The sequence below is a fragment of the Oncorhynchus mykiss genome, chromosome 7 (assembly GCF_013265735.2).
Source record: "Oncorhynchus mykiss isolate Arlee chromosome 7, USDA_OmykA_1.1, whole genome shotgun sequence".
In the NCBI taxonomy this organism is placed as follows: domain Eukaryota; kingdom Metazoa; phylum Chordata; class Actinopteri; order Salmoniformes; family Salmonidae; genus Oncorhynchus; species Oncorhynchus mykiss.
Window position 1 is genome coordinate 25,080,294 of NC_048571.1, and position 18,213 is coordinate 25,098,506.

Genomic DNA, 18,213 nt, shown 5'->3' on the forward strand with positions numbered 1-18,213 from the left:
GTGAGTGAGTGAGTGAGTGAGGGCGAGGCGGAGAGTGAGTGAGTGAGGGCGAGGCGGAGAGTGAGTGAGTGAGGGCGGAGAGTGAGTGAGGGCGAGGCGGAGAGTGAGTGAGTGAGGGCGAGGCGGAGAGTGAGTGAGTGAGGGCGAGGCGGAGAGTGAGTGAGGGCGAGGCGGAGAGTGAGTGAGGGTGAGTGAGGGCGAGGCGGAGAGTGAGTGAGGGTGAGTGAGGGCGAGGCGGAGAGTGAGTGAGGGCGAGGTGGAGAGTGAGTGACGGAGAGACTGAGAGTGAGTGACGGAGAGACGGAGAGTGAGTGAGGGCGAGACGGAGACGGAGAGTGAGTGAGGGGGAGACGGAGAGTGAGTGAGGCGGAGAGTGAGTGAGGGCGAGGCGGAGAGTGAGTGAGGCGGAGAGTGAGTGAGGGCGAGGCGGAGAGTGAGTGAGGGCGAGGCGGAGAGTGAGTGAGGGCGAGGCGGAGAGTGAGTGAGGGCGAGGCGGAGAGTGAGTGAGGGCGTGCGAGGCGGAGAGTGAGTGAGGGCGTGCGAGGCGGAGAGTGAGTGAGAGTGAGTGAGGGCGTGCGAGGCGGAGAGTGAGTGAGGGCGTGCGAGGCGGAGAGTGAGTGAGGGCGTGCGAGGCGGAGAGTGAGTGAGGGCGAGGCGGAGAGTGAGTGAGTGAGTGAGTGAGGCGAGGCGGAGAGTGAGTGAGTGAGGGCGGAGAGTGAGTGAGGGCGAGGCGGAGAGTGAGTGAGTGAGGGCGAGGCGGAGAGTGAGTGAGTGAGTGAGTGAGTGAGTGAGTGAGTGAGTGAGTGAGGGCGAGGCGGAGAGTGAGTGAGTGAGGGCGAGGCGGAGAGTGAGTGAGGGCGAGGCGGAGAGTGAGTGAGGGTGAGTGAGGGCGAGGCGGAGAGTGAGTGAGGGTGAGTGAGGGCGAGGCGGAGAGTGAGTGAGGGCGAGGCGGAGAGTGAGTGACGGAGAGACGGAGAGTGAGTGACGGAGAGACGGAGAGTGAGTGAGGGCGAGACGGAGACGGAGAGTGAGTGAGGGGGAGACGGAGAGTGATTGAGGGGGAGACGGAGAGTGATTGAGGGGGAGACGGAGAGTGAGTGAGGGGGAGACGGAGAGTGAGTGAGGGCAAGACGGAGAGTGTGTGAGGGCGAGACGGAGAGTGAGGGGGAGACGGAGAGTGAGAGAATAAAAGACGGAGTGAAAGATGTAGTGATAGAGATACAGAGAGAGAGAAGACAGCTGCCAAAAAATGTGAGTGCTGCTCTCTAATTAAGAACAACAGGTTCAGACTTTTCCTTTGTGGCAGTGCTGCTCTGGGCTGGGCCTGCTTGGATGTTTGCATTTACTCCTCACAGGGATACAAAGTGCTGAGTCAGGGGGTCTCGCTCTCTGTCTCTGTCTCGCGCTTTCTTTTTCTTTCTCTCTCGCTCTCTCTCTCCGTCTCTCTCTCGATACACATAAACCCTGGTGATGTCTTAACTGAGCCTTGTGCGTTCCGTTCCCTCTCCAACCCTCCCGGGCAACGCTAATGAATGGACAACAAGCTGGCCTCCTGAGAGCGTGCGTGTGGTGGGGCCGTGTGTGTCTGTACGATAACCCTATGGTAGTTAGGGTTGTTCATTAAGCAGGTTTTTGTTGTCCAATTTTATTTCTGTCCCTTATTCAAGGTGTGGAGGCAACCAGTGGGGAGTGACAGCTCATAATCAGAAGAATGTGCTAAAGATTCATTTCCAGCCCACAAAGTCTTTCAAGTTCCAGTGAAATGCCTTTCTTGCGATAATCAATAACAATGTGATACTAAAAATAACAAGGTAGAAGAAAAATACACAAGATATAGAAATAAGAAGAGCACGGTAAAGGAAGTTAACATAGTATATACGGGGGGGTCAGTTCCAGTATCATGTTTACAATGTGCAGGAATACTGGATCGATATACTACATTACCAAAATCATGTGGACATCTGCTCGTCGAACATCTCATTCCAAAATCATGGGCATTAATGAACACATTTCTACCAGAGTTGGTCCCCCCCTTTGCTGCTATGCATTATTTATGTTCATAGAATTGGCAGTCACTTTTCAAACAAAGTTTTAATTGTGCTATGTTCTCCAGTAACAACACTTGGTTGCTCTCTCTCCCTGCTGCCGGCATTTTTGTTTTTGTGACCAACTTTTTTTACATTTGAGTTTTGATTTGAGCGTTCTGTTCAAGTTTCTGGCAATGGTTTTATCGAAGGACGGAAATACAGTATATTTCTTCCCAGATGTTTAAAATAGGAAATGATTGAGATTCCATAAGTAGAGGTGGAGTCCTCCATCGGGGTCTTAAGGTAGTAGGGCTGATTTGGTTACGTATAACATGAGATGAAGCTGAATTTATCTATGATCATCTCTTTTAACTATGGCTGGGGGATTGGCATGTAGTATTTTAATCATATTAATGAATTGGAGCCAATTTCCATAGGTTCCAAGCACAGGAGGCTGCTGAGGGGAGGACGGCTCATAATAATGGCTGGAACGGAGTACGGCATCAAACACATGGAAACTGTGTTCGATGCCATTCCATTAATGCCGTCCCAGCCATTACTGTGAGCCCGTCCTCCCCAATTAAGGTGTCACTTGACCGCCTGTGGATAATACAACCCAAGGAGCCGTTTCTGGTGAAACGTCTAAGATATGTAAATAGTCGATGGAGGATATCCGGTGATAAACACTTTTTTTAACAAACCCGCTTTGTAGGTTCTGCACAATTTGGTCAAGATATCTCATTTAGCTTTTTTTGGGACAGATAATGCAATTGAGATAAATGAAAACTTCCATCAGACATGGTTAAAACAAGCGTCAGGGCATCAATTCTTAAAATGAGGTCATATGAATGAATACATACTGTGCTAACGGAATACATAACCAAATGAAACAAATCTTTTCCAACATTGTTATAGGCTACATATGTTAATCGATAGGATTATATATATATATATTATCTGTTATTTAAGAACTCTTAATGGTAATGGTAATGGTAATTTTAAATACCCCTTTTTCTCCCCAATTTCGTGGTATCCAATTGTTTAGTAGCTACTATCTTGTCTCATCGCTACAACTCCCATACGGGCTCGGGAGAGACGAAGGTCGAAAGCCATGCGTCTTCCGAAACACAACCCAATCAAGCCGCACTGCTTCTTAACACAGCGCGCATCCAACCCGGAAGCCAGCCGCACCAATGTGTCGGAGGAAACACTGTGCACCTGGCAACCTTGGTTAGCGTGCACTGCGCCCGGCCCGCCACAGGAGTCGCTGGTGCGCGATGAGTCAAGGATATCCCTACCGGCATAGCCCTCCCTAACGACACTGGGCCAATTGTGCGTCGCCCCACGGACCTCCCGGTCGCGGCCGGTTGCGACAGAGCCTGGGCTCGAACCCAGAGTCTCTGGTGGCACAGCTGGCGCTGCAGTACAGCGCCCTTAACCACTGCGCCACCCAGGAGGCAATCGATAGGATTATTACACCGAGATGTTAACAAACGTACATTTATAGCATGATCATAAAAATATGGTGTGCTATAAGTCATCACTTGTTCATTCATTAATTAATAACCTTATGATTTCCTATTTTACCATTAAGAGTTCTTAAATAACCTAAGTTCATTATTTATTCAGGCAGCCTCAGGCTGCAAATGGAGTAGGCTCAATCATTTGTATAATTTGAAATTATAAATCAAAAAGCCTTAAAATATGATTTTAATACATTTACAAACATTTTTTTTTTAAAAACGTTTTTTTGCTTTGTCATTATGGGGTATTGTGTGTAGATTGATGAGAGGGGGAAAAAAAATAATTTTAATCCGTTTTAGAATAAGGCTGTAAAAAGTCAAGGGGTCTGAATACTTTCCCGAATGCACCGTATATAGTAAACTACCTAGCTGCTTCAGTGGATGTTGAACACATTTCTACCAGCAAATTAAGACATTTCTACTGGCATATGTGTTAAATTATAGCCGTGGCATAAAAGGGATAATTAACTTGGGGCTCTGCGTTCTCTGGAAAATAATGTAACTCTGTGGAAGGTTAGTTCCACGACGCACTAGCAGAGTGGAACACACCTTCTAAGTCGTTCGTTATTCTCCATAAAATGTATATCGCCTCGTTTGATTATCCCTTACGTAACACACAGCCTACCGATTGCAAGGTGCAGCCTGTGTCCAAAACATTGGAGTCTGGTCCAGTCATTCAGCGCGACATGTTTCAACTTCTCCCTTCATTTTGTTATACAGTGTTGGGATGGCGACTTAGGGGTGATACATGTGCGAGATGGAGTCTTTGTATCTCCTATCCAGCTTCTTTTGACTTTGCTGCCTTTGTCGACTGTGTAAATAGAAACCATTTATTTGGCTAGGTGACGGCCCTCTGTGATTTTATATGTGTCTGCCGGATGTTTTTTCGTAGGGCGTTACACTAGAAAACCCATCAGCAATCAATGCCTGTTTTAACGTAGGTGGCTGCGGGACTTTGCTGATGCCGGGTGCATCATTTACCATATAATCGTCGTAAAGTAGGGGGCGGTTGTTCTACAAATGATTGAATACGTTTGTCGCGACAACAAGAGGCACTTTCTGCACAACACTTGCATGTGGTTGACATCGGTTTGCCTGTAGCCAGAATACTCCCATCCCACTGAAAATGCGCCCTTTGGCACCAAAACGGCATTCTCGTTAGCACAAGCAGCACTCGTGTTTCCACTGCGCACTGAGGTAAAGCAGCAGCATTTGTAGACCTCATACTGCACTATCTTTGGTAAAGCCCTTTCTCTCCTCACCAGCATCTAACTGTGCACTAGAAGCTGGGACACTTGTGGTTGGCCAGCATGTGAATGTCATGCAGAGAGTGAGAGATCGTAACCAACTTCAGTGGGCAGATGCTCACCTTCGATGCCGCAGGCACGCTGGATGAATCCTGGTTTCAACTGTACCGGGCAGATGGCAGACGTATGGTGTTGTGCGGGCGAGCGGTTTGCTGATGTCAACGTTGTGAACAGAGTGCCCCATGGGGGCGGTGGGGTTATGGTATGGGCAGGCATAAGTTACAGACAGCAAACACAATTGCATTTCATCTAATGGCAATTTGAATGCACAGAGATACCGTGACGAGATCCTGAGGTCCGTTGTCGTGCCATTCATCTGCCTCATGTTTCGACATGATAATGCACGGCCCCATGTCACAAGGATCTGTACACAATTCCTGGAAACAGAAAATGTCTGTTCTTCCATGGTCTCAACAGACATGTCACCCTTTGAGCATGTTTGGGATGCTCAGGATCGATGTGTACGACAGCGTGTTTCGTTTCCCACCAATATCCAGTAACTTCGCACAACCGTTTGAAGAGGAGTGGGACAACATTCCACAGGCCACAATCAACAGCCCAATCAACTCTATGCGAACGAGATGCACGAGGCAAATGGTGGTCACACCAGATACTCACTGGTTTTCTGATCTACATCTCCTTTTAATTTTTTTAATATTTTTTTTAAGGTGTCTGTGACCAAGTCTGTATTCCCAGTCATGTAAAATCCATAGGTTAGGACCTAATTATTTTTTCAATTGACTGATTTCCTTATATGAACTGTAAATCAGTGAAATCGTTGAAATTGGTGCATGTTGCATTTTATGTTCAGTGTGTATATATGGGGATAGTTTAGTGGCATAAATATGCGATCAAATGCATGTTCCCAAAAAAGTATTTCTTATCTCTCTCAGATATAGGACAGACACTTCTGAACAAACTTCCTTTTGATTTTTGGGGGGGACTAACTGTGGTTCCATTTAGTGAATCTGTTATTCAATGCGTTTGTATGGGTTAATGGCAGTAAAGCCAAATTCCAATGTTTTTTTTATACTTCAAGGAGTCTTAAAATTCAAAATAAAATAGCAGAATTATCCTTGGTATGACCTTCTTAAAACAATTCCATATAGCTTAGTAGAACCCCCCCCATTTGTTTTTATTTTTATAAAACTTTGGTGGCATCCCATAGAATCCGGGGGTCATCAGATTATTTGAAAATAAGTCTGTTAATTCATAGTTATTTTGCAAAAGAAAGCCACGCATTTCAATGCATGCCAACGGAACCGGAGCAGAGTTTCTGCTGCGTTTCTGACCGTATCCAGTCAGCTTAAGTGCGAGACGTTTTCCAATTGCTTTTAATGACTTCCACGAAATTACCCAAATTACATTATGTATGGATTGCCTGCCTGCTACGAAGTGCAGAGTCGAGCCCGGGTGCGTGTCTTGTTTTGGCCGGCTGATTGAAGTTGACTGGCCTGGCATCTTGGCATAGTCCAGCTGGGCCCACAAACCTTTTCTGCAGACTGTCACGCCCACTTACACTGAGTGATGACAGAGGCCTCCCTTCTCCCTCTCCTTCTCCCCAGCACTATTATTATTAGGAAAAATGATTTGTACAATTATTCTTGTTTTTAGCATGCAGTGCACATACCATTCCCGCTCCTCTTGAGGAAAGCCCTTTGCTGCGGTGAAAGATTGAACTGCCTGTTGTCCTAACACATCCCATCCCCGCTCCTCTTGAGGAAAGCCCTGTGCTGCGTTGAAAGATTGAACTGCCTGTTGTCCTAACACATCCCATCCCCGCTCCTCTTGAGGAAAGCCCTGTGCTGCGTTGAAAGATTGAACTGCCTTAGGTCCTAACACATCCCTTTCCCACCTGGGCCATAGAGACTGACGGCAGCTCCCTCTCTCTCACCCACTTTTCCTCCTCCTCTGTCTGCTCGGAAGGAGGCCAGCCTCCATTATCACCACGCCGCGTGGCGGGCCATGAATTTATCTCCCAACACGTCGTCTCTCCACACGATTTACTGGCGCTCTGCAATAGCTCTAAAATAGCAGTGAGCTCCCTCGAGCAGCGTATATTAAATCGCTTCCACAAACGGCTTCAAGCAACAACTTAACAGGCCCGGTGGAGAAGGAACAGGATGCTAGCCTAAAACCCTCCCCTCTACTTTCCAGAAGTGGAGAATGTTGTGAAAGTCTGGAAGAGGGATACACTTCAGAGGGGCCAAGTCCATCAAGCAAAGCCCAGAGAGTCGGGACGAGATGTTGTTTGTGTCCCAAATAGCACCCTATCCCCTATATAGTGCACTACTTTTGACCAGGGCCCATAGGACCAGCATACTGGTCAAAAGTGCACTATGCCATGTGGGCTTTGGGACCCAGCATAGTGGGGGTGGTCACGGATGTCCCCATTTTTATAATGTGGACTATCCAAATCTTACATTGTCTTTGCCGTTGCCCATTTCTGACCTAATCATAGAACGTTAAGTCATGACTTCACATTAACTTAACAAGTGACATTTTCTTCTCTTTTATTCTGGAGATCCGCCTTACATAATTGTATTGTTTTATGATGGGACAGATGTAGATACAGATAAGGAGAGCTAACAAAACAAATAGCCTAATCATTAAGGCCTAATCATTAGGGCCTATTGTCATGCTATTCACTTGTTTTCTGTACAGCATATGCATGAATCGATCAACTAATGTAGAGATAAATAGTTGTTGCCCTATGCAGATCTCATAGCGATAAAGTGCTGGCAATTGAATTGCTCTTTTAATGAACTAACTTTACCCACCTATAATCATTGTTGTGTTCCCCATTAACTGTACAATGACAGCTTGTGTTTGTAGCTTGTTTTCCTTTTTCTGTATATAAGTGAATGAATGTGAACTAACTAGCTTCAGTACAATAATCACTGTGATTCCAGTTGAGCCGTATAATGACAGTTGTATCGTGCGGTTTATTTCCCCTGCAGCCCACACGCCAGACAACAGCTTCCTGGGCTTTGTGGTGGAGCAGCACCTGAACGCCAGCGACATCCGCCACATTGACGAAGTCAAGCGGCAGAACCAGTCGCTGGTCTACGGCAAGGTGGACAACTTCTGGAAGGTACGACGCTTTAGCCCGTGCATCCCGTGTGGCTGGCATGGCCAAGGTTCTGCGTTGAACTCCTGCAGGGAACAGTGTTCAAATGAAACGTTGACTCTTGGGGGTGCCTAATGTGTCTTGGTGTTGTCTGACGTTGAAATCTGATCACCCTCATACTTAGACTGTATGTATGTACTCACTGTATTGTAAGCTGCTTTGGGGGAAAAGTGTTTGCTACATAGCATTTATTCTAATGTTATTTACATTGTGTACAAACTCTGCTCAGCTCTTAGTTATTTGGGAGCCATGGTAACGTTTTGTCGTGGACAAAAATAGACTCTTGTCTAGATCGGCATTGAGGGTGAAGTTGAATGTGGTAGAGTAGTGACAGTTGTGTTGTGACAATACCATGTCATCAACTGGTGACTCTTCTTGTTTAGAACAAAAAATGACACGTGATCTAGTTCCCAGACATCAACACTACTAGAATAGACCCCAAATGAGAAGGACGTGCAACTCAGTTGAGTTCAATGGGAAGCTGGTCCCATTGGCTTCACAGTCCCGTCCCTTGATCTCAGGGAAATGGACAACGCTGTGGACGCTTTTAAGGAGACTGTAGTGACTGAAGTGACAGTGTTCACTGAGCCTTGATCTGCACAGAATGCCTTTCAAGATGAAAGCACCAGACACACTACGCCATATATTCTTGGGAACCGGCGTGTGGAATCTATTGTAACCCAGTTCATTAACTCTTGAAAGAAAGTCACTGGAACACCTTGAGAGTTTTTGGTAGTTTTCATGGAGACTAGTAAGTACTGTTCCTTTTTATAAACCATATTCCCGAGTTTCTGATTATTATGTTGATAAGTAGTAGAATTCAGCTCTACTCTGATTAGTTAGAATATATTCCTACTCCGACTCTGTTGGGCAGAGGCATTGACGCAGGGATTATTTCATTTGAGATAAAAAAAAAAAAAAAGGGTTTAGAGATTGTAACTACACCAGCCACAAGCATTTTGTGTGCGATTCGCTCGTTGGCACATTACACATTCTGGGATTACTGCTTAGTCTGTATGTCTTGGTGAGACTTGACAAGGGCTGCGATGATGACAAACTTGGTAAAGAAGCCGGTTGTAACGTTTTAAGCCAGCCATCTTTCGGAGGTCTTAACACACAGGGAGTGCATCCCAAACGGGCCCTGGCCAAAAGTAGTGCACTATAAAGGGAATAGGGTGCCATTTTGGATGCAACCAGAGTAACTCGGGGGGGGGAGCGGATTCTGCAAACAAAAGACCAGAGGTAATCTCAGATCTGTGGCGAACAACGCCCGGCTTTTTATCACAATCAGCTGGCACAAAGTCGGCAGATGGCGAGATGCCAGTCATGCCACCCACAACCCAACCTGGTCATCCAGGTTAAGGGATGAAGGACATGTTCCTGGGGATATAGACCTGGGTTCAAATAGTATTTATTTTCTCTCAGAGGTGTATTAGATTGAGCCTGGTGTACCAGATGTGGTACACCAGGCTGGCCGTGCTGCTGCTCCAGTTTCAACTGTTCTGCCTGCGGCTATGGAACCCTGACCTGTTCACCGGACGTGCTACCTGTCCCAGACCTGCTGTTTTCAACTCTCTAGAGACAGCAGGAGCGGTGGAGATACTCTTAATGATCGGCTATGAAAAGCCAACTGACATTTACTCCTGAGTTGCTGACTTGCTGCACCCTCGACGACTACTGTGATTATTATTATTTGACCACGCTGAACATTTGAACATCTTGGCCATGTTCTGTTATAATCTCCACCCGGCACAGCCAGAAGACTGGTTTTTCCTAGGTTCTGGCCTTTCTAGGGAGTTTTTCCTAGCCACCATGCTTCTACACCTGCATTGCTTGCTGTTTGGGGTTTTAGGCTGGTTTTCTGTACAGCACTTTGAGATATCAGCTGATGTAAGAAGGGCTATATAAATACATTTGATTTGATGTGTAGGGTTTTCACTTTTGGGACTATTCGATTGGTGCCATTGCGCCAATCAACAACAAATGCTATTTGAACTCAGGTCTGTGACCACACAAAGAAATGACCATGTCTTGCAGAACCAGCATCCACACACAACACTGATTTATCTAATACAACAGCCCTATATTAACCACACGCTCTCGCAAACCCGCATGCGGCACAGCCCAGTGGGCCATTTAGTCTATCTTAAAGGGCAGAGTGCCGAACTCCCATCACTTCTCCTTGAAAAACATTAGCAGCTAACCAGACACCCCGTCGTGTTCATTACCTCCGTTTTAATTAAATAGCCATTTCAGAGTCTGGTAATGAGTGAACGTGAGGAGAAAAGGCCTCCCTCGCACTTTCCCTCCCCGAATCTGCGGGGGCTGTCTGCATTGCCTTGTGACGTACTACTGTGATGGTGTCACGAGACCTGGCCAGCTACTTTCTTTTCATCAAAGGAAACCAGGAAACAGCCTTTCAACTCCCTCATATCTTGCGATTGTGGCATTTACTGAATAAGAGGTCAGAGGTCTCACTACACAGGACATCTAGTACAAAGTGCCTTTGCGACTTTTAACAACATTCAGGGACCAAACAAACGTCATCGCCTCCAATTGCTTTGTCTCTGACGGACATTTGTTTTTTTATTCCCCCTGGTGTCACTACGGGGAATATTCCCCGTCTCTTATCAGTATGCAGAAGTGTACCGCTAGCCTCTCTCTTCCCCTCTCTGCAGGTGTGTGAATGGAGCCACTTGCGCCCCAAATGGCACCCTGGTCCAAAGTAGTGCGCTATGTAGGGAATAGGGTGCCGTTTTGTGGTGCAGAAATTGTGTGGGGAGGTCTGATTTATAACGGGCACAGAATGGACGGTAATTGCCATATCCATATAGGAGAGATTTATCGGCTTTATGAGTGGCATTAAATGTAATTAGACACAGCAGAGAGGAAGCATCTGTCGGCCGTCACTGCGTGGCCTACATACTCAAACACAACTTTCAGATAATTTCACCGGCAAACGCTGAGAATAATCCACTATTGTTGCTGTCTGGAGTGCCTCAGTGCGTATCGCTGTTCTCGTACTAACTAGTAAATGTGATGCCTAAGAATTAAATCTAAAAATATCATATATTACTTAGGCTACACAATAGTTTTTGTTTTTAAGTTAATTAATACAAAGGCATGATAGGCTGGGAAGATCCTGCATTTGAGTTATCAAGGAGCAATTTCCTTAACATCAACCTTCAGACCTACTTTTCCCTATGAACATAGGTGTCATTTGAGATGTGGGGTACTACATTATACAGCGATCGGGTGGTTCTAATCGTAGATCCTAATTGGTTCAAACTGCGTTCCAGCAGGTGTTTATTCCATAAGTCAACACCAGCTAAGGCTATGATGTTGAAATGCTTATTTACTGTTCGATCTCACTGCGCAATCCACTGTCTCATTAGCCCAACCAGGCATTATCCCAACCACTGTCTCATTAGCCCAACCAGGCATTAGCCCAACCACTGTCTCATTAGCCCAACCAGGCATTAGCCCAACCACTGTCTCATTAGCCCAACCAGGCATTAGCCCAACCACTGTCTCATTAGCCCAACCAGGCATTAGCCCAACCACTGTCTCATTAGCCCAACCAGGCATTATCCCAACCACTGTCTCATTAGCCCAACCAGGCATTAGCCCAACCACTGTCTCATTAGCCCAACTTGGTCTCCACTGTAAAAAAAAAAAATCATCATCTCCCCTTTCTTTGATAATTATTTTTCTTTGATAATTTTTAGGAATATATATACAAGGAAATGTCAATAGGTCAAACAAAATGAAATGGTCCTGCTGAAAGGTGAATTCATCTCCCAGTGTCTGCTGGAAAGCAGACAGATCCAAGTTTTCCTTTAGGATTTTGCCTGTGCTTAGGTCCATTCCGTTTCTTTTTTTTATCCTGAAAAACTCCCCACCCAGTCCTTAACAATTACAAGCATGCCCCTAACATGATGCAGCCACCACTATGCTTGAAAATATAGAGAGTGGTACTGAGTAATGTGTTGTATTGGATTTGCACCAAACATAACACTTTTTATTCAGGACAAAAAGTGAATTGCTTTGCCACATTCTTTGCAGTATTACTTTAGTGCCTCGTTGCAAACAGGATCCATGTTTTTAAATATTTATATTCTGTACAGGCTACCTTTTTTACTCAGTTTGGTTAGTATTGTGTAGTAACTACAATGTTGTTGATCCATCCTCAGTTTTCTCCTACCACAACCATTAAACCATTGGCCTCATTGTGAAATCCCAGAGCGGTTTCCTTCCTCTCCGACAACGGCGTTAGGAAGAACACCTGTATCTTTGTAGTAACTGGGTATATTGATACACCATCCAAAGTGCGATTAATAACTTCACCTTGCTAAAAGGGATATTCAATGTCAGCTTTTTAAAATTTCTACCCATCTACCAACAGGTGCCCTTTGTGAGGCATTGGAAAAACCTCCCTGATCTTTGTGGTTGAATCTGTGTTTGAAATCCACAGCTCGACTGAGGGACCTTACAATTATCTGTATGTGTGGGGTACAGAGATGAGGTCGTCATTCAAAAATCATGTTAAACGCTATTATTGCACACAGTGAGTCCATGTAACTTATTATGTGACTTGTTAAGCAAATGTTTACTCCTGAAGTTATTTAGGCTTGATATAAAAAAAGGGGTTGAATACTTATAGACTCAAGACAGCTTTTCATTTTTAATTCATTTGTTTAGAATATATTGGAGGCCCTCGACTTTATCTTGGGCCTAACAACACTCGTGCCATTATATCCTCCAAACATCGGCTTCTCTGGCATTATCAGTTAAATATCTTACTCCTGAAGTGCACAATGGCAGTAGGTAGCACGTGGGATATAGATGCCTTTGGCTGCTGGCTCACTCCATTTACATTGTCCCGGTCGGCCATGGGATGCGAACCAGCAACCCTCAGGTTAATAGCCATTAACAACGCCACCAACAGCGCCCAAGAGCTGCATTGAAAACTGGTTGAATCTACCAGGTCGCCTACGTCTCGAACAGACATGTTTGAAGTGGGAGAGGGGAAGGTGATAATCGAGCAGCCAAAAAGCAGGCCTCTCAAGGAGCCGCTACCATGGCAACCGGCTCGAGCCGAGCGCACTCACCGGGGCAGAATGAAGGGTATCTGTTGGCTGCAGCTCTGCGCACTCTGAAACGGCAGTTGTTTGAGTCTTGTTGTTGTGAGCTTAGGTGGTTGAGGCTGTGCGAGTAATTGAATACACGAGAGAGTGCAAACCGTATATACTGAACAAAAATATAAACGCAACATGCAACAATTTCACGATTTTACCGAGTTACAGTTAATATACGTAAGGAAATGTAAATTGAAATAAATTCATTAGGCCCTAATCTATGGATTTCACGTGACTGGGCATGGGCTTATCCATGGGCGGGCCTGGGAGGGCATAGGCCCCACACACTAGGGAGCCAGACCCAGTTTTTCCCCCCACAAAATGGCTTTCTACAGACAGAAATAGTCCTCAGTTTCATCAGTTGTCCTGGTGCCTGGTCTCAGATGATCCCGCAGGTGAAGAAGACGGATTTTGGTGGTCCTGGGCTGCGGTGGTTACACGTGGTCAGCGTTTTTTAGTCCGGTTGGGTTTACTGCCAAATTCGCTAAAATGACATTGGAGGTTAACATTCAATTTTCTGGCAATGGCTCTGGTGGACATTCCTGCAGTCATCATGCTAATTGCACGCTCCCCATGCTACACCTGTCAGGTGGATGGATTACATTGGCAAATGAGAAATGCTCATTAACAGGGTGGAAACAATGTTGTGCACAGAATTTGAGAGAAATAAGCTTTTTGTGCGTATAGAACATTTCCGGGATCTTTTATTTCAGCTCATGAAGCATGGGACCAACACTTTACATGTTGCGTTTATGTTTTTGTTCAGTATAGAAAGTGAGATGAGAATATAGACTAAGAGAGCGAGAGGGTGGGTGAGAAAAAGAGGAAGAGAGAAAGATGGAGAGGTAGGGAGGAAGAGAAGGAGAGATGGAGGGAGGGTGTGAACATGTTGGCGGAGAGAGAACGTTTGAGACCGAGAGGGAGGGAGAGAGGTATAAAAAAGAAACACCGGTCCCCCTGGCCTTAGATCAGGGGAGGTGGACACTGGTGTTTGAAATGCTAATGCTGGCTGACGGACAGCGCCCACAGTCCCTCCAGTGCACAAAGATTCATCAATGTAACGCCGACACATTTTTCTCACTGAGTCACACACACACAGACACACTAGGGCGCAGACACTAGCGTGAGCACACACACACAGGCTTACAAACAAACCCACACATATTCACCCAGCTGTACAGAAAAACCCACTCGTATGAATTTGTTCTAAACCGACTTGCCTAGTTAAATAAAGGTTAAATAAATAAATAAACACATGATGAATCAGGAACAGACTTACAAATGTACCAAGATATATGAAATCTGGAGATTCCAAGGGCTGTGATTCTCTACCACTGAATGCTTTTATATTTTATGGAATAAAAATAAGTTGATGCTGGATAGTGAACAATGCCGATTTAAGCCTGTGTGCAAATAATAACTCCCAGCAGTAATCAAATATTTTACATTGTTTCCTATCCAGCATCAACTTATTTTTGTTCTATAGTATTTCATCTCATGATCAAAGAGCACCTCATGGATTAACTGTAAACCAAAGAAGTGCTCCTCTCCTGTGTCTCTGCTGTTCTATTTTAATTGGATTCAGTGAAGCTCATAACCCATTACAAATGATTTAGCGTAAGGTCATATTGGCCCTGTGAGAGTACATGGGTTGTATTCACACTTGGTAGGTTCTCTCCACTGCCAGAATAATCTACCCCAGTATCCCAATATGTGCTGGTGAGCCCTGCATAACGCTAGGGCCTCGTAGGTTTAGCTCAATGGGCTAACACAGTCTTGTCAAACAGTACGAGACACCAAAAATGGAAAGAGGGATATCTAGTCAGTTGTGCAACCGAATGCATTCAACTGAAATGTGTCTTACCACATTTAACCCAACCCCAGAACACACACACATACTTTTCCCAGGTGATTTACAATGTAATTAAAGACCTCTCCTCTCTCATTTTGATCATCTGCCCTCAAACCAATGTCCTGGTTTGATTATTTCCCTAATAATATTCCCCATAAAGGCTAAGAAAGGCAATGAATCCGCCTCCTCCTCAAAGTTAGCCTGACATCCATCGTGTTGTCTTCATTATCTTGGTCCCTCGGGTCAATGTACCTCAGTTTACATTTACAGGTGGGAGGCACACAAGTGCGCGCGTGCACACACACACACACACGCGAGCGCGTTTGCACACTAGCACACACAGACTTTCACACAAACCAATACATACACTCTCACAAACACACACACTGACAGGATTTCTCTGAACAACACGGAAGGTATGAGTTACTTCTAATAAATCAGCGTGTCCTCGTTCCAGGAACACACTGAACTGGAATAATGTTCTTTAAGAACTTTTTATGGAGTGAGTTTAGACTTTTAATTTGGTAAATATACAGTACCAGTCAAAAGTTTAGACACACCTACTCTTTCAAGGGTTTTTCTTTTATTTGTTCTATTTTCTACATTGTAGAATAATAGTAAAGACATCAAAACTATGAAATAACACAATATGGAATCATGTAGTAACCAAAAAAGTTGAAATCCAAATAGATTTTAGATTCTTCGAAGTAGCCGCCCTTTGCCTGAATGACAGTTGGAGGGTGTGTCTACACACACACTACACTACGCACACACTACAAAGTGTGTCAGACCAGGGGGTTTGGTCAAGACGTTTACACAGATCAGACACGGACAGAGTATGATTAGCTCGGTTTCAAAGGTGTTTTTTAAATAATAAATCAAAAGAAAAGGATAGGTCTCCCCCATGAAACCCTCTCTCCGGGATACAGTCTTCTGGGTCTTCTGGGCTCCGGGTCTTGCTGTATCCTGTCGGCCACACCAACTCAACTCCGTCTTAGCTCGGGTACCGTCTCCAACGACACGGAAGTCACCTTACTTCCCCCAGTCCTCTCCTGTGCGCTGCCCTTCTGGCAGCTTTATGGGGCTTGTACAGCTGGTGAGCAATCGCCCTTGATTACTCACCAACTCTCAATCAGTCCCAATTAGTCCTGGGCGGAGAGCCTGTCGAGACCTGGCACGTCCAGCAGATGGAGCCATCACCTCGTGATGTATACTCCTTCTGTCACCAGGCCTCGATGGGTCTCCCCCTGGTGGCTGACCTTCTGTATGCCACAAAAGATACTGGCGTCCTTCCTAACTTATTTGCCAAAGAGGAAGGAAACAGCTCAGGGATTTCACCATTAGGCCAATGGTGACTTTAAAACAGTTTAATGGCTGTGATAGGAGAAAACTGAGAATGGATCAACAACATTGTAGTTACTCCACAATACTAACCTAATTGACATAGTAAAAGAAGGAAGCCTGTACAGAATACAAATATTCCAAAACATGCATCCTGTTTGCAACAAGGCACTAAAGTAATACTGCAAAAAAATGTGGCAAAGCAATTCACTTTTTGTCCTGAATACAAAGTGTTATGTTTGGGGCAAATCCAATACAACACATTGCTGAGTACCACTCTCCATATTTTCAAGCATAGTGGTGGCTGCATCATGTTATGGGTATGCTTGTAATGATTAAGGGCTGGAGAGTTTTTCAGGATAAAAAATAAAAGGAATGGAGATAAGCACAGGCTAAAACTCCTAGAGGAAAACCTAGTTCAGTCTGCTTTCAGCAGGACAATTTACAACTCTGGAATGTGCATTTGCGCATACAAATTTGCTTGTGGATTTTGTATTTGTTGTTTACAGAATTTTCAGACTCTCTTTTCCACTAGTTTTATGTTATACAATCCACAAATGTGGCTATAGTGTCCATATTAGGACAGCCTCAGTCTAAGCAGATGACTCTCCTCTATTTATAGCTTAATTTCCTCCTTTCTTAGATCCCTTTTCTAATTTTCTTTCCTAGATCCCTTTCCTCCTATGATATCTCCCTCCCATTTCCTCCCCTCCTTTGCTTTTCTAGCTTTTTCTAGTGAATGATCCTGAGTGGCCGATTTTACAGTTTTGACTTAAATCTGCTTGAAAATCTATGTCAAGACAACCAACTTGACAGAGCTTGAAGAATCTTGATTAAAAAAAAATATGGGCAAATATTGCACAATCCACACTTTGAGACTTAGCCCAAAAGACTCCAAAGGTATTTCTAACATATCTATCATATGCTCAAGGGGGTAAATACTTATTTTATCAAGATATAGTAGTGTTTTATTTTTCCTTTTTCTTCCACTTTGACAGTATAGAGTATTTTGTGTAGATCATTGACAAAAAAAATGATAACTGAATCCATCCAAGACCATAGATCACACACACACACACACAGTCATTAACAAAGCAGTTAAGCAAGTGAAAGCTATAGTGTTGCTATACAGCATTCCAGTCCCCACACACAGACATACACAGAAGTTCCTGGATTCAAATCGGGTTCCAATCGGAATGGTAGGAACCAATTGTGGACATGACTCCCTTGTCCCTAATGAAATTTCCGCCCCTGGTTCAAATACATGTGTATTTGAAATACTTATTTTCTGTGTATTTGACTATTTTTCAAATCTGTGCGAAAGTATTTGAACTTATTTTTTTTAGGATTTCCTATAAATAGCCTACTATTTAAAACTATTTTGAAATACTTGTTCAAATCCATGGAGTATTTAAATATTTGTATTTAAAAATGCACAGACAAATACATACCAATCCTTTCAAAGTGTATTTCCATATACATTCCTATATGACTTACTTCAAATGCAAAAATATCAAAATATTTACTTCGAAATGTCTTTGAAAATAATTGAAATACCCAAAATAGTATTTGAAACCAGGTCACACACACACACACACACTGCAGCCCCCGTCAGGTGCCATCAGTGTTACTGTGGGTTTTTGTCACTGTCCCTCCCCGTTGGAGCCAGACTGAGCTTCAGGCCGCAGGGGAACAGCTCTGTGACTGTCTGATGTGACAGTCAGGGCTGCAGTCTGGAGTGGTGGGGAATGTTACTGTACCCTCACTCTGTGACAGCTTAGGCTAGACTCAAACATCAGAGCCCTAGCCTCTAGCCATACTACTGGCCTAAACCTCCCTCTACCCTCATAGGCATGGCACTGACAATGAACAATCAGTCTGCACTGCAGTAACCT

General features: G+C 44.6%; 1 protein-coding gene across 1 annotated transcript in view; it reads left to right on the forward strand.

Annotated features, from left to right (window-relative positions):
* Positions 1-18,213, forward strand: part of LOC110527561 (alpha-1,6-mannosylglycoprotein 6-beta-N-acetylglucosaminyltransferase A) — a 118,073-nt gene that overhangs the window by 82,372 nt on the left and 17,488 nt on the right. The window contains exon 11 of the mRNA XM_021608927.2: positions 7,818-7,951. Within this exon, the coding sequence (XP_021464602.1) occupies positions 7,818-7,951 (134 nt within the window). The remainder of the gene's footprint in view (positions 1-7,817; positions 7,952-18,213) is intronic.